The sequence below is a fragment of the Odontomachus brunneus genome, unplaced genomic scaffold (genome assembly GCF_010583005.1).
Source record: "Odontomachus brunneus isolate Ranch 3 - 2012 unplaced genomic scaffold, Obru_v1 Obru_scaffold_063, whole genome shotgun sequence".
Classification (NCBI taxonomy): domain Eukaryota; kingdom Metazoa; phylum Arthropoda; class Insecta; order Hymenoptera; family Formicidae; genus Odontomachus; species Odontomachus brunneus.
Window position 1 is genome coordinate 1230924 of NW_022639513.1, and position 16425 is coordinate 1247348.

The 16425-nt window shown below is 41.6% G+C and overlaps 1 protein-coding gene across 6 annotated transcripts in view; it reads right to left on the bottom strand.

Annotated features, from left to right (window-relative positions):
• Positions 1–34: 34 nt before the first annotated feature.
• The window catches only part of LOC116846386, a 53911-nt gene continuing 37520 nt past the window's right edge, over positions 35–16425 (bottom strand). For 2 of the 6 annotated variants that reach the window (XM_032820130.1, XM_032820124.1), the window contains 23 exons: positions 16155–16400; positions 15957–16089; positions 12628–12796; positions 12519–12558; positions 12270–12405; positions 12038–12194; positions 11570–11698; positions 10965–11309; positions 9776–9941; positions 9554–9707; positions 9337–9463; positions 8958–9158; positions 8717–8886; positions 7781–8620; positions 6527–6689; positions 5409–5750; positions 4592–4889; positions 4364–4505; positions 3825–4024; positions 3573–3725; positions 3055–3178; positions 1993–2902; positions 35–1152 (listed from right to left, as the gene is read on the bottom strand). In XM_032820130.1, coding sequence (XP_032676021.1) covers positions 923–1152; positions 1993–2902; positions 3055–3178; positions 3573–3725; positions 3825–4024; positions 4364–4505; positions 4592–4889; positions 5409–5750; positions 6527–6689; positions 7781–8620; positions 8717–8886; positions 8958–9158; positions 9337–9463; positions 9554–9707; positions 9776–9941; positions 10965–11309; positions 11570–11698; positions 12038–12194; positions 12270–12405; positions 12519–12558; positions 12628–12796; positions 15957–16089; positions 16155–16400 — 5575 coding nt within the window. In that variant the 3' untranslated portion in view covers positions 35–922. The remainder of the gene's footprint in view (positions 1153–1992; positions 2903–3054; positions 3179–3572; positions 3726–3824; positions 4025–4363; positions 4506–4591; positions 4890–5408; positions 5751–6526; positions 6690–7780; positions 8621–8716; positions 8887–8957; positions 9159–9336; positions 9464–9553; positions 9708–9775; positions 9942–10964; positions 11310–11569; positions 11699–12037; positions 12195–12269; positions 12406–12518; positions 12559–12627; positions 12797–15956; positions 16090–16154; positions 16401–16425) is intronic. The other 4 variants (XM_032820126.1, XM_032820125.1, XM_032820128.1 and 1 more) reach the window with 4 other exon arrangements.

Sequence of the window (16425 nt, forward strand, 5' to 3'; positions counted from 1 at the left end):
CTCTATGCGCAAGCGCGTTAACATAACTCGCTCGAATGTAGATATATTCTTTATTTTCCTATGTAAATAACTTATAGTAATAATACAGATGTTGTTTGCCCGTCTCAACTTGACAACAATATGTAACTGCGCGAGGGTGTGGCAACTTGCATGAATAATTCAAAGTACACTTATGTATTCAGCCAAATATAATACTAGATATAATACCGTCATTCGCTTGCGAAACATCACGTATTCAACTATATACATGGACATCTCTCAGTTTAAAATTTCCGCATTTTCGTGCCATAAAGTGTACCTCACCAAATAAAAAAAAATCAAGCCGATTGCACATAAATATGTAGCAGAGAAATCTAACGTTTCAAAATTAAAATCCAAGCCCAATACGAACGATACAAGGCGCGCACGAGCATATTTTCGATATAGGAGTGGTCGTTTTAGCTTGCGAGTACAATTATTAGCGTTTAAATAAACACAAGCAGGGTTTGCGATATCAATAAATATGTTATTTGAGTCGGGCTTCTTCGCAGACTTTGCGGCGCGATCGATCGAATCGATCAAAGTTACAAATCTCTGAAATGTTTTGAGGCTGTTATATCGACTTCTCTGCTTCACTACATATTGTATATTGCGTTTTTACGTACAGTAGCTAAGTGTATATGGCCTGTAGTAATAATCATCTGAAACTTGTCTCAGATACTCAGATTTTTATTCAAAGTCAGAATCAAGTTGAATTATATATATTTCAGTTGAATTATATATATGACATTTATATTTGTAATCGCGATTCGACCGAACAGCTCTCACGTAATTTTGAACTCAAATCTAGACAAATTTCAAATAATAACACTTTAATTCGGGTTCATATGTGTATGCGTGCGATCTGTATTGTATTCAACGAACATACATCAATAAAATATTTTCATTTGTTCCAGAACGCGAAGGCCTTCTGTATTCTCTCGTTGTACGGCTTCCCGGCGACTATTGCAGCGGGATATGCACGTTGCGCCGCGGACACCTGCGATTCATCCGACTTCGATGCTGCGTTGTCCCTCTCGAATATCCTGGCCGTGCGGCTCACGTTTCCAGTTGGCACGAACTTGTCACGGGTACGTCCGATTAATATCCTTGCATCCGTATTCTCGTCGGCAACTGCAGACAATTATAGAATGCTAACAAGGTTACCTCACTGTCCGCGATACATGCCCAAGGAGAACAGAAAAGTCAAAATGATATCAAACTGACCAAATTTGTGTCATTTTCTGGTCATAAAATCTCGATTTCAGATGACTTAAAAATGACTTTATATTATCTCCTTTTTTATTGTTTTTTTTTTATTTTTAGAAAACGTTTATGTTTTTAGATTATATATGCTTATTATTATGAAAATCTATGATATAAGAATAATCAACAAGATTAATCAACACGATTTGACTATTCAGATAACAGTGTTCAGAAAAGTTGACCTGAGTTGCTGATCAAAATAATAAAACTTTAAACTTTTTTTATAAGACTTACGTCTTACATTTGTGTTTTAATTGATTTTTTTTTAGTTTCAATTATAACTGACAAATATTTATTTTTTCTTTAATATATATATAATAATCTTTTTTATTATTAACAATAATAATAAATTATTTTAATGTAGAAGATACTTTATTTTTTCAAGATGCAAAATAAATAATTGCCTGAAGTTTCGCTCGATTTTGTTGCCTGCATGAATTGTTGTTTGCATGAGTAGAATCTTCAGTAGTCACACGAAATCTTTACGCTGCTCTATTTGCATTTAAAATGAAATAGATAGATATTTAATGCTTAATGGAAGAAAGGAGAAAAGATTACAATGTTATGTCTATGTCTAACCTCCACCTAACATCATTTTGACAAACTAAAATTGGATCATATTTTGAAATCATTTTGACATCAGTTTAACTTCCCTGTTTGCCTTGGCGGTCAATATCGTAAATGAGAGTTTATTGCAATCGCACACACCTTTTCGGTCGAGATTAATTTCACACGAAGCTTTAGTCACACCACTGTTTGTAGCTACCTTGTCGTCGCTCCAGATACTTTCCGTATCGTAGAAAGAGCTTTCCTTGCCACGCGCCAAAGTGGTCAGGATTCCCGACGTTGAGCTTCGCCGATTTTTCATCGCTTCTTCCCTTCTAGGTATTCGTTTGCCTTCAGACTCATCCGCTTCTTCCTTGATGGTAGACACTATTCCCAATTCGTCCACTTGCAACGGGGAAGTCATTTGACAATCACCTATTCCGGAATCTCGGGAATTCTGTCGAAGAACTCTATAAAATGCCTGCGATCTCGAGACAATGTGTTCTACTTCGGAGGATTTCTCTTTGCCGCGTTCCTCGCTCTCTTCCGACTCTATGACCTGCGGATGTGCCGGGATATCTTCTAGGATACTTTGCTTTGGAGTCAATTCGAACGTTTTTTCCTCGATATTAATCCGCTCTAAAGAATTACTCGAGCTGTTTCTTTTTTTCATCAATGATTCTTCATTCATAACTGAACTGACGTTCTGGAAGTTTTTCTCATGATCAACTGCCTGTGTTGAGTCATCTGTATGAGCAGTCTCTTCCTCACGAGCTTCGGGGACGAGCTTGCGTTCGGTATTATCGATCGACATCTCTTGTGTATTCATATTTCTTCCCATCACACAGGAGAGAAAAGAGGAGTGCATAACTTCTTGTACCTCGACGTGTTCCGTATTTTCATTGACTTTAGCATGGCTCGACTTAATCGCATCGTCGGGACATTGCATCTCGAGGCTGTCGAACTGTTTTTCAAGCGTAGGTGACGATTCTGCTGTCGTTGTGGGACTACGTCTGCTGTACGCAGAGAGCATCGCCATTCTTCCCAATGCGCGAATGGCGTTTCCTGTTTTCTGTCGAAATAAACAGCGCAACGCATGCACACTCGAAGCTTAAACGCATGCTGAAATTATTTCAAGCTACCCTAACATTTTTAACGAAACAACGGTCATAAAACTCTCTGGGAAATGCGTCATGTATGCGTCATGTATTTGGCGGCACTCACCTGCCACTTTCTCCGTACGATGAATTTCTTTAGTTTGTCTGTCGGCAAAACCACCCTGCTCATAGCCGCCTTACGTTGCGCCATCCATGGGTGTTGCAGACATTGCGTGGCTGACATACGTAATCTGTGTCGAAAATAATTGATATGTGCAACGTTTTCAAGTTCGCGTGATATCGTTAAATAATAAAAAAGGAAGGAAAAGAACGAAATATATTATACCGAGAAAAAATTTTTGATATTTGTAACACATAATCACATAGAGAAATAATTATTATGAATTATAGTCAAGAAAAATATTTTTTTTATTCTATTATAATATTATATTTTTTTAAACTCTACTATAATATTAGTGATAATAACTTATATGCATATTACTACCACTACTTCCGTGGTGAATAACCAAAAAATATGATTGGGCCAAAAAATAACTTAAAAACTTAAAAAATAATTTTAGTTAAATCAACCACATATCTTGTTCTCAGTATAAAAAAAAAAACAAAAATGAATGAAACACCTACTCCTTCCGTTTAATGAGTAGACCACTGATAAAGTCCTTGGCATCGTTTGAAACGGCGTCGAAAGCTTCGTCTTCTAAATCATAATCCGCGCGTGTAATGTTGGCGAAAGTCTCGGCGTCATTATCTCCCATGAACGGCGACAAACCGGTCAATCTACGATTATTGTTTACAATGTCAGTCGCTTACGATGTCGAACTAGATAGTCGAGCGCGCGTTGTGCCGCATAGAAATAATTGCTCAAAGGTAACTCACAGAACGTAACAGATCACACCGACGCTCCACATGTCTGACTCGGTGCCGATGGGCTCGTAACCGATGATCTCCGGCGGAATGAATTCCGGTGTACCGAAAAGCACTCTAACTGGCGTGTCGGGCTTCAGTGTCTGAGCCAGTCCAAAGTCGATCAACTTGATCTGGTGAGAAGTCCGCGTGCGACACATCACGTTCTCTGGCTGGAAAACGAACGAAACGATTAACAGAAAGAAACCACGCGAGAAACAATTGTTACATACAATTATTTATGAATTTTGTTCTCAAATCATATATAATTAAAGGTTTAATTGTATGAAACTATTTCTTATAACAAACAAATTTATAAGAAACAAAATTCATAAAATGTATAAGAAATTTATAAGAAACATGAAATTTATAATCCTCAGTGGGGATTGATATATAATTATATATATACACAATTATTTTTATATACATTATTTGATTATACAAATGATTGATTATTTAATTATACATAATTATACATCCTTTTTGCGTTCAATTAAATTTGTAATGCATACTTTTAAGTCCAGATGCACGATCTTATTTTGGTGCATATATTCGACCCCCTCGCAAATCTGTCTCATGAAGAGAATACTGTCCCTCTCGGTTAAAGTGAAATCGTCGGCCACTACTCTCTCGAACAGTTCACCGCCTGAAATACTGAAGAGAGACTCGGGGTTAGAGCATCGTCATTGATGTTCAACACGTTGGCGGTCGATCTAACGATCAATCTGAGATATACTCACTATTCCATGACCATCACGGTCTCACGAGGACTCTCATAAGCCGCGGCCAGCAGCAGAAGCTTCGGGTGCCTCAGCACGTTCATAATCCTGATCTCTTCGCGCACCTGCTCGCGATCTTTCGCTTTGATTGTCCTGACGAATTTTGCGGCGAAGCACATATCTGTCGTACGCTCGATCACCTTCTTCACTATGCCGTATCGGCCTTTACCCAGTTCCTCGTGAACGTCGTATCTCTCGTCGAAGAGTCGACTTTCTTCCGGCTCGACTATGCGAGCTTCGAAGCTCGGTTCGAAATTTTCTGAAAAAATAAAATGAATATTATTTAGAATGATTATCTCATTATAATTAATTGAACTCGTCGAAATCAACTGTCAATTAAACATTCTTCGATTGATTTTGTTTAAATTAATCGTCAGTTAGTCAGTTAGTCGAATTGAAACATATTGGTTCAAATCAATCATTAAATCGAGAAATATTTATTTAATATTTTTTTACAACTCTGAAAGAGAGAAATATTCTTTCGGTAAAAATTTTCGCTTAGGATATGATATTGCAGAGAATAGCATTTTGCAATTAGAGCTCTTTTTTGGGGTATTGAAATATTTTCCTTTTGATATTTTAGAAGAATTCTCTTAAGGCCATGACATAAAAAGATTCCTCTAAGAATGAGAAAGATTCCTCTAATTATATTTTAATGCTTTATATGAGTGACTTAAATTAGAGTGATTTGGCTGTCACTCTATTTTCCAGCTGGAATTTAATTCGAAGATATTTGGAGACTAGAGATTAAATTAATCATATCAGGTACATTAGTTACCTTCTTCCTCCTCTTGCAACATCGTCTCTCCACGCCTAGGAATTCTCACGGGATCGGACTCGATGCTAGGATCACTGAGACCGTGAATATTCTCAGCCCGGACACGAAAACAGTAACTTTCGCCTGGTACCACGAAATCGCTTTGAGTTGTTGGCAACGTTTGACTCAACGAATGACAAGACTCTGCGATTACCATCCACGTGCTTTCACCGGCACGTTTCGCCTCCACGGTATACCCGATCACTGTACGGCCTCCGTCGTAAGCTGGTGATCGCCAGACAATCGTGGCTTGACCAACGCTCAGGTTTATACTAGGTTTGTCCGCGGGTGGCTCCGGTGGACCTGAGCGAAGATGAGGATCTTGTCGTATCAAGAACGAATTATTTAAGCACTACATTCGCACGCGTCACCGTCGATTCTTCGAAAGGAGAGCAACTTATCACGTTACCTCACTATCTTGTACGTGGACTGTGGGATTAATTTAAACTATAAGACAATGTTACGAAGTGATAAGGACCGACTTGAATTGATAACGTATATTTTCTGAAGAAAAATGAAGAAACAGAGTCTCGAACATCGCATGACGTCGTCGAAGCACGCGTCGCTCGATACGTATGTCCCTTCTCACAGTACACGCGCGTCTTCGGCGACGCTTAGAAGAGACACACGGTGATCTCAAGGAAAGAGGAAGAAGAGGTGGAGCTGATATTACCGCGACGGAGCAAGCGACGGTGGAAGTGCGGGAAGGAGGAATTATTGCGCGGTGTGTCACGTGAGACTGCCGTCTGCCTTGTACGCGAGAGAAGAGGAACTGGACCGTGCAACGCACGCATTTACGCACGTGCAACAATACGCACGCAGTGGACGTCACGTTCTTTAAAATCATGCTCATGAACGCGTGCGAAACGATACCGTGTGGGAGGAAGGAGTCTTGGTCTCGTTTCGCCGAAACGGTCGATTACGCTATCGGCGAGACTCCCCGTCGTCTAATTAAGTTCAATCAAATCCAAGGCGAAGCGTCAACCAGAAGCGCCAAGTCATACTTCGGCCAGCGCATCGCAACGTCTCGTTGTGCGAATCGCGCACCCAAGCGTGTACGAAAAATATAAACAGCTCACCTTCTACCGCCAAGCTGAAGAATCTGCGTTCCTTGCCCGCTGAGTTCTCCACCGAGACCTCGTACTTTCCGGCGTGGTCGTACGTGACGTCGTCCAACGTCAGGCGGGACACACCATCCCCGGTGTCGATGTCGATCTTCTCGCCCGGCAGCAGTTGCCGATTCTTAAATTGAAATCGCGACGTTACGTGTCCGGTGAGCGCGTGTCAAGTACGTCAACGCGCTCCGCGTTGATTGATCTCCCAAAAAAATTCCTGCGGTCGCGCGCGCAGCTGGCGTTAATTAACATTATCTGCGGCGTTATATTGCTTTCCGCGCTGTTGGCGTCGAAATTCACACAACATCGTAGATAAACACCGTAGATAATGTTGATTAATCGGCAGCTGCGTGTTCGATTGCGCGGCGAACGAGAGAGATGAGCAAACGAACGACACTACCACCGGTCCTGTGTGTAGCGAGACCGATTGATTTGCGTCAGGTTGACACGTCGAATTTCGACGGAGTAGGGATACTTGTCACAAGAAATTGCTCGCGATACATTTCCCGCCGATCGACCGCGAACGCAACTGTCTCAGATAGCTGATAACGTTATTTCTGTACACTGACAAGCAATTCTCACCAAATGATACATGCCGATTTTGCATATCTTTTGTAGTTTAATCATTTGGTGAGAGAAAAATTATTCGTTAAGAAATTATTAAACGAACATTTTCAATCAAGATCCAATCAAATACCGATTAATTTTTATATCTCATCAGGAAACATTTGATGAGAAATATCGGTTCTTCAGTTTTTCATCGGTTTGTCTGATGAAATGCCATCGGAAGTATCTTATTAAGTTTAATCGGATATAAGAATTGATTGGATTTTGATCGGAAATTCCCGGTTTTGTAATTTTTTATCGAATTATTCCTCACAGTGTATGCGAAGATCGCGAACGAGCACTCGCGATATGAAACGATGGAGCTTATTTAGACGACCGCGCTGATTTATATTGATGTAGTTTATGTTATAATTGCGAAACAGAGCGTTCATTGCTGCGGAGAACAGTGGCTTCTTTGTTTAGTACACTCCATTATCCGATTTAACTGCGCCGAAACCTGTTCTCTCGTTCGCTCGCGTGGAAGATCAGAATTATATAATAATATCAGTCCTAAACGAAACTTTAATAGGAATTTAGTTATTGTAGATGGAAACGGATGTTTCTCTCGTTTAATCGATGAGATATTATTACAAGCAGGAAAATCGAACGTACCACTCGAAGCCACTTGACCGCTGGTTCGGGACGTCCTTGATAAGTGACTTGCAGTACCGCCCTGTTTCCTTTAAATACGATGACGTCACTTGGCTCTTTAATAATTGAAGCTCGTATCGGCTTCTTCGTGCGCGTTTCCGCATTCTTTTCACTTTGATCTTCTTGCCAACAGATTATTTCCTCTCGGTCGTTGGATTCGTCGGACTTTGGCTCTGTTTGCGGGCCAGCTACTCGATTCTTCATGCAGCTTCCGATATCGTCACTTTCCTTACCGTGGGATTCCGTTGACGCCTTCCGCGGTAACGCCTTAGGATTGTCCGTTGCATCTTCCTCGTCGTTCGACGAGAACGACGATCCCCGGTCGCTCGAGAGTTTTGTCACCGCTGTCTTACTGTCGAAATCGTGCTTGGCAATTGACAGATCGCTGTCAAATCGTGATTTTCGGGCGTTCATCGGTATGTTGTTAACAGCGCATCTTCTCGTGGCCAAAGGAGAAGCATGCTTGGTGCACGATGGTGCGCTTCGCCGAGGAAACGAGGACGACCTGATGCGTGTTGGGGACTCCTCGCATGGTTGTCGACGTTTTAACATTGGTGCGACTCTTCCCGGTGTGCTCGTGAAATCACCGTTGTCGGGCGTTAACAACTTGGAGTATGACTGACCACTTTCGGATCCCATTGCGGGATTACCGAGATCGTTTGAATGTCGCAATCGCAGTCTCGCGACGCAGCCGATGGACAGACCCTTTCCGCTCACGGTGGCAGTACACCGGATTTCACCTGTTTCGCGTGACGTTACGTCGCGTATTCTCAAGATACTGACGCCGCCGTTTCTCTCGATCTACGAAAACGCAAATAACCATTTACGATTATGCAAATGTGACGCAATGTTTACAATACTCAGGATAATGTATGGACTTTCGGTGGTTTCACGTACCTTACACTTCGCATTCTCCCGAGCGTCTCTCCCGTTGATCGTCCAAACGATGTCCGTGGCTTTTCCGCATTGCACTCGAGCAATGAAACAAGCTGCGGAACCCTTGGCGACAATAGCCGACAACGGAGTCTTTGTAAACTGAGGCGACAATTTGGCAACGTCTTTGTAGCCTGAATTAGACAACATGAAGAATTAGACAACATGTATATTGAAGTAGAGAGGCCATAATTTGATACTATACCTTGCACGGCGAAAAGATTGCTGCACGACGCAACGCCGAAATTGTTTCGCACCACGCAGGTGTATTCACCTGCATCTTGCGGACGAACCTCCGGTAATCGAAGAGCGACGCCGCCGTCTCCGTATAGAACGTATTTATAATAATCGTTGTCGGGTAACTCGCGGCCATCTCTGGACCAAGTGACCGTGAATGGAGGTGTACCTGAAACATGAAAAAGTGAGAGTGAAAAAGGCTTCACTATGAAGTATATTTGATTATTCCTCATTCAGAAAAGTATAATCTCATTCTCAAAATATTCTAAGTATAACATTCTTAAAGTTAAAGGAATTTTGTCTTTTATCTACAAGTCTACATAATAGAGAGATAAATCGATTTCTACCTGTAATTCCAGTTTGAAATTCGTGAGGATGATTCTCCATCACAATCGACTCTTCTGGCAACGGTTGCAGAAACTGTGGCGCGTCCTTGTCCGCGGTGGATGAGTCGTGAGAGTGTAACACGTTTACCTGCGGATGTTGCAAGTTCAAAAAATAACATAACGTGGGATTTTAGGGCGCAAATGACGATTGATTAGCCTATGCTCAACATCCATTCACCTGACAACTATTCCTCGTCGATCCAAGGACGTTGGTCGCCACGCACGTGTATTCACCCGCGTCGCTAGCTTTCACTTTCGATATTTCGATTTTGGCCGTCGCACCGTCAAAGTATCTCTTTATTCGGGCGGATCGTTCCAACGGTCGGCCGTTCCTAGACAAAGATTCACGATGAAACTCTAGCCGCGGATTTACCACGCGTTAAAGTCTCCGCGCTTTTACCTGTACCACGTCGGCGTCACGCTCGGCGTTCCTCTCACGCGACATTCCAACTGCAAACGCCCGTTTATTCTGCTGGTAGTCGGCAAAAGACTTCGATCGAACGTAGGGTAGGTCCTAGGCGAGGCGCTTCTAGTCCTGATAGTCCGACTTGTTGATTCGTATCGACCTTTTGCCCACCAATTAATTCGACAGTATTGGACAGAGTCACGCTATATTTTATACGTACGTAAAATCCTAATTTTCTAATTCTAATTAATCTTAAATTTAATCGCACAATGCAGAGAGAGTGAGCGCGAATATTGGAAATTTAAACTTTTAATTTTTGGCAAAATAAATTAATCTCTAACAAAGTCAAACGCACGACGGATTTCTCAAACTAATTCTAAATGTATTCTCTAAATTTTTTCGAGTGAAAAAAGGGAAGCCCCTAAGGTCAGTTTTTGGCACCCTTTGAAATTGATCCAAAAATATCAGAAAACGTTATATTTTTGTAAGAAGTATTGAAATAAAGTCATTAAACGGACATATTTTGGTGCCTGCTTACATTATAATTCTAATTAATCCCATTTTTATCACCAACGCTCTTATGTCACTTACATATCATCTCTTTATATTTGTGTGTGTATGTGTGCGCGCGCGCTCGATACTATGAAAACACTATTTGTGTAGATATTTGGCAATATGTTTTTTTTTTAATCATACTGCTCTCTATAGGATCATTTTTTTATTGTCGTTAGGTTAATTATCGTCATGTTTTAATTAATGTCATGTTGAGATTCACTGAAATATATACTATCTGGAATCAGTACAGTGAGAATGTGAACTGGTACTGGAGACGCTGAGGAAGCTTGTAGAGAGCAGTATGATTTTTAAAGAAACGTATATTGCTAAATATCTACACAAATAGTTTTTTCGTAATTAGAATTATAGTGTAAACAGGCACCAAAATAATGTCCGTTTAGACTAAAATCACTTTATTTCAATAGATCTTACAAAAATATAACGTTTCTGATATTTTTGATTTAATTTTAGAGGGTGAAACCGGCCTTAGGGATTCTCTTCCTTTCACTCAAAACAAGTCTCTTGAATTTGAGAGACTCGGCTGTCACTCTACCTTTCGAGCGAAATTTCACTCGAAGAAGTGTACAGATAAAATGTATTGTACTATTCACGAGCATACAATACGTACTTATCACTTCGAGACGGGCGCTGGCCTCGATCCGGCCGAAATCGTTTTCCGCCGTCACTCTATAGAGAGCGGCATCCTCCCGCATCACGTCGACGATTTCGAGTATCTTCACGTCGTCCCGTTCCTTGATGGAGATTCGCGCGCTCGGCGTTACGATGATGCCATTCTTGTCCCATCTTATCCAGGGCGCCGGGTGGCCGACCACCGCGCACTGGAAACGCACCGTCTCACCCTCCTGGACCAGGCGGTTGTGCGGCACCGCGTAAAATTTGGGCGGGCAAACCTTTGTTCGTTTTGACGTGCCCCTTCTCGATAGCACTTGTGGTGATCTGAATTCGCGTCCATCTAAAGGCCGTTAATACGACTGTTAACTGGACGTTAACTAGATTATTTTCAGAATCTACATCACTGCATCTCTATATCTTACTTCTTGGGAAAATTGCAAGAGAAAATGAGCTTTCCTTGAGTATTTTTTTTTTTTTATAATATTGGAGATAATATTGTATTTGGGATATTTTCTTTTTGATCTTAAAGGGATCCTCTCGAGGTCATGTATAAGAGGATCCCGCTAAGCATGAGATTATATTTTTTTCGGTGCTACTTACGTGAAACCGCCGGCGACAGGCTTCTGATGGGCGTCGATCGCGGCGTTGACCTCGGCGTCGATCCCGCTGACAGCAAACCTATCGGCCTCGTCAATCTTTGGCTTAGGATATTTTCTTTTCCTTCGGGTACTACAACATATGTATTTCATTTCTCACGATAATGACGCGAATATCTTTAAAAAAAAAAAATCATGAAAAACGCGCGGACAGTTATCCTTGACGTACGAGGGACGAAGGTTATGCTCATTATGAATCCTGATTTGTCGCGTGAGTACGCTAATGCGCTATTTTGCGCAAATTTATGATTAACTCGAGCTCATCAGTCACGTCACTGCGCAGGCTTTGAGAGCGACCGATAATTAGCATAATAAATACGAACGTGACTCAGAGACATCAAATGAAAAGCGGCGCGTCTTCGTTTGGCGAAGCTGCTTTTGTCAAAAGCAGCCGAGAATTATACAAAATTACCATCCACGACTAGGCAAGCTGACGTGTACGCTTTTCCGAGGTCGTTGTAAGCCACACACGTGTACTCTCCTTCATCTTCGGGATAGACATGTTGAATACTCAGTCGCGCCGTCTCGCCATCGAATTCCGCAGCGAAGTCGCCCACCATAGTTATAATCTACGAGAGATACTTTTTGCATCGCGAGTCACCGGCTATGTTGATATTAAGGCGCATTAATTATCTCTTTCTCACTTTGCCTCCTCGTTCCCAACGAACCAAAGGCGGTTCCGGCGTGGCGTAAACTTTGCACTCGAGGGAGACGGCGTCGCCGTCGCAACACCTCAGATCTCGCAGTTCTCTCTTTATAATCGGCAGAGTCAGCACTTTCCTGCAAAGTTTGACATTTTATCAACGATAGGAAATATGACAATATATACAAATATAATAATGTAATTTTTATAAACCATAATCGAGTCGAATAAAAATAGTGCAATAACTCACCCGTGAGACGACTTTTGCGTTTGGTCTTCTTTGCCTTGACCTGAAGAAGCCGCCAGATTAAATTTTATACGACTGTTGAAAGCGAATTTCGCGTGTTTTCGAAGCTTACCTTTGGCGTAGATTTGCAAGGAAATTATAGCTTTAGCTTCCCCATGGCAGTTGCGAGCTATCACGGAATACGTTCCGGTAAAGTCGAGTTTGGCATAAGGTATCTCTAGCCGATATTGTGGTCCTGCACCTACCAGCCGGAAATGAGGCGCGTCCCTGTAATACTCGGGCTGCAAGACGGAAATTGCATGAAACCACGACTGATCTCGACAATCCTAGACCCGCAAGGCGCATGTGTTTAGCGTAATCAGATCGAGTTGAGAATATTTATAACTTCTTATCGACCTGCTCTGTTCACTTCACGACACGCGAGTTTTATTGCTGACAGTAATAACACGTGCGATAACTCGGCCATTGGAACGTTAAATTGATGAGGAAATATAAGAGAGCTCAGTCGCACATAAGTGAACCTTTGAGCAACTTGGAGGAGCGATTCAAATGTCGATGTTTCCGCGAGCAACATCATTCACTGACAGCGTAGAACCTAAACGACACTATAATAAACGCCGAGGATGCATTACATTGCATAACGGTTAACGTCACGCCTCTACGTGTCCTCGATCGTGATTAAGATAAATGTACCAGTGCCTGGATACTAATAACCTAACACTTTTATTATTTTGATTTTTAAATACGAATATTTTAACGTAGAATAGATGTATATATTCAACATACGCATATATATTTTATATTGAAAGTTTAAGTAAAAACCAAAACAGTAAAAATGTCCACACACGGAGAGATAATATTATAGTTTACTCTCATATAAATTCTTTTTCAATTTTACTGTGTTTTTAGTGCAAGAATAGTCTGTAAAGTAAAGTTTATATTGCTAAGGAATGTAGTAAATTTCGCTAGAAATACAGAAAATTTCTTAATAGTAATTTTTTAATTAATCTAAAAAAAAATAAGTAGCATATATGACAGAATTGACGGGATAGTCAATTACGACAAAACGTTGATCTATTCCTTAGTTAAAAAATTCTATGGCAACCTTTTCTCTGCAGAATTAGATACCAGTGTTATTAGCGTTCAGGCATTTGTACTTTTACCTTATTGCACGCGATTATGTTCGCCTGGGTGTCCTTTAACGAACTGTACGCTATGATCACCTGCGCTTGTCATCGTGCGGACGGATTTTGGACACGCGTGACGCAAGATTACGCAGGGTTGAAACTCAGCATGCGGTACCGGATCACGAGTACGGAGTGGACAGCGAGAGAAGCGAGAAACGAGAGATGTCTTCGTCAGCAGCTCTAGCCCATATAGGGAGCGAAAGTTGAACAGATCGCTGCAGTCTGATCTGGTTGCGCGTGATACACGAGCGCACAACGTGCGTTAATGCTCGCCCCTCACGTTCATGTATCCCGCCGTTCGAGTCGCGAATCCGCCGATTCGATTTGGATTAATAGCCGTCGTTTAGACGCGGAGATGCGTGACATAATGAAGTCACGTTGGGATATATCAATCTGCTAGCTGTCACATCGCGCTCCTGTTCGCCCGCGCTCAAATTTATGCGCCGGGATACTTCCCTGTTGCGAAAGACAGGCGCCATAAATCGCCGCCAAAGACAGGCAGCAAGGACATGCTCGAAGAGCTATAATTTATATCAATGTACAACGATTTGCATTCGCTTGTGCCTAACAGACACAGTGAACTTAATTAGATAATAAACACAGACTCAATTAGAGGTGATGTCTCTTCGTTCATCGTGAGAGGCGATTTTTCACTTTCGCCTGTCGGTTTCTGTCGATCGTAACCGCGCTTGAAATCAACCTGGACATATTTGGCTTATCAAATTGCTTAGGCGAGTGAGTACACTGTATTTGCATTCACCTCGCATCTTTATGAACGAAAGAAGGAGGGATTCGCGCGGATGGGCGACCTTCGCGTAATAATTTCTAACACGAGCGTTTAATAATCCATCAGCTCGACGAACAATTTTACTCGATCGCGTCTTATCCGATTTGCTTCTCGTAGAATTTTTCGGTTTCGCTCCATTTTACCTATATTGAGACAAGTAATATGAAAAAAATAAATATATAATATAATTTATTCGGTAGGTTCTAATAATATGTTCACTTGTACTAATATATATATATATATATATATTTTTTTTATATTAAAGAAAAATTCATTTCAAATGAAAAAATATATATTTTCCTAAAATTGACGTTTTTCATGAAAGCAAAAGTTTAAATTTTAAGTTTCAGTGAATATGTCATTAGTACTTACTGAATAAATCTTTTTTATTTTTCAGATATTTTTTTTCGGATATTGCTTCTCTGAGAACAATTTTAGTGTACGTGAGCAATCACTTGAATTGATAGTTCGATGATGCACTTACACTAAAGTATTCCGCATTGAGTTGAATCTGATTATTCCGACGACTTTTTCGTTCAGATCGATCGAGCGTTTGATCGCTACAAATTCTAGAGACACAGATCGCGGGGTGATTGTCTAATGAAAATAATAATTCGCGTTTCACACGTGGGGCACAGCGCGACGACGTCGTGCAGCGTGGGCGATCAAAAGTCGGAGCAGTTGTTCGTTCGCTAAAGTTACGCGGCGACTGTTTTGCCACGCGTACGTAACAGCACCAATCCATCGGTGAGGAGAGCCGACCTGGCTGACGACAAGTGGGGACACCGTTCCGCACGTATATTTCGCGATTAATGCAGATATTCTGGGGTGACGTGCGGACACCATGAACGTAGATTTCGTCGGTCAATGCACCACTTCCGTTTGCCGATTGCGGATTCGTAAGTTGGCGATTGACAGCGCGAGTCCCTTCCCCATACGTTGCGTTTCGTTCTTCTGTTCGTGTTAAAAGTGCATCGTGACGTAACGCATCGTTAACATTCGATCAATGTCAATGCCACTTTCTCGGTGCATACAATGCTCTGTTCGTTCCCTTGTACGTATAATACGCTCTGTCAGTCATTATTCTACGGCTAACTCGACCCACAAGACTAGTCAAGGCGCGCGTTGCACACGTATCGTTTCATCTTTTGCACACACAGAAGAAAAGACATAGTGTACATAACTAGAAATATTTAATTGTGAGCAGTATGGTTATATCAGTTATCCTAGTTGTCTTAATTATCTTTGTGTGATAGTAAGATGGTGATTGGGGTGATATTTACCATGAATACACACTGGTTGGAACAACTAGATATCGTCATTGCTGAAACGCCCGTAACTCAGCAATTGTTCTGTGGTTGCAGCAACCACATAATTTTGTTGTTTTACTATTAAATTTGGTTAGTACGACCAATTTCACAACTTCAACGCTGATCAAGCTTCCATTTGCGAAACTATATAACTCACCTTCAGAAAGTCGCGCAGCCATATCACTTCTGGCTTGGGATCTCCGACAACCTCGCAGAGTATGATGACTGTGTCACCCTCGACCGCTTCAGTTGATAATGGTTTCGTGACGAAAAGAGGCTCCTTAGAATACCTGAAAGATTTCACATTTGTTAAAACTTCACAGTTGGGACACGTCGAAATTATGGTGCGACTTACGGTATATCCGGAGTTGCACTCGTAATGTTGTATGATCTATCGATGAATGAGTGATCCTGGCTCGTGGATGTTACCACAGCTACTCTGGTGTTTGTCTCTGTGTGTCCTACCGCATTCGTTGCGGTGCAGGTGTAAACTCCGGCGTCGCGATCGGTAATATTAGCTAGAGAGAATTGGACGGCACCGTCGTGACTCAGGGTCATCACTGCCCTTCTACTAGGTCGCAGGCGAATACCATCGCGATGCCTATATAAGACGAGAAGTAACGATA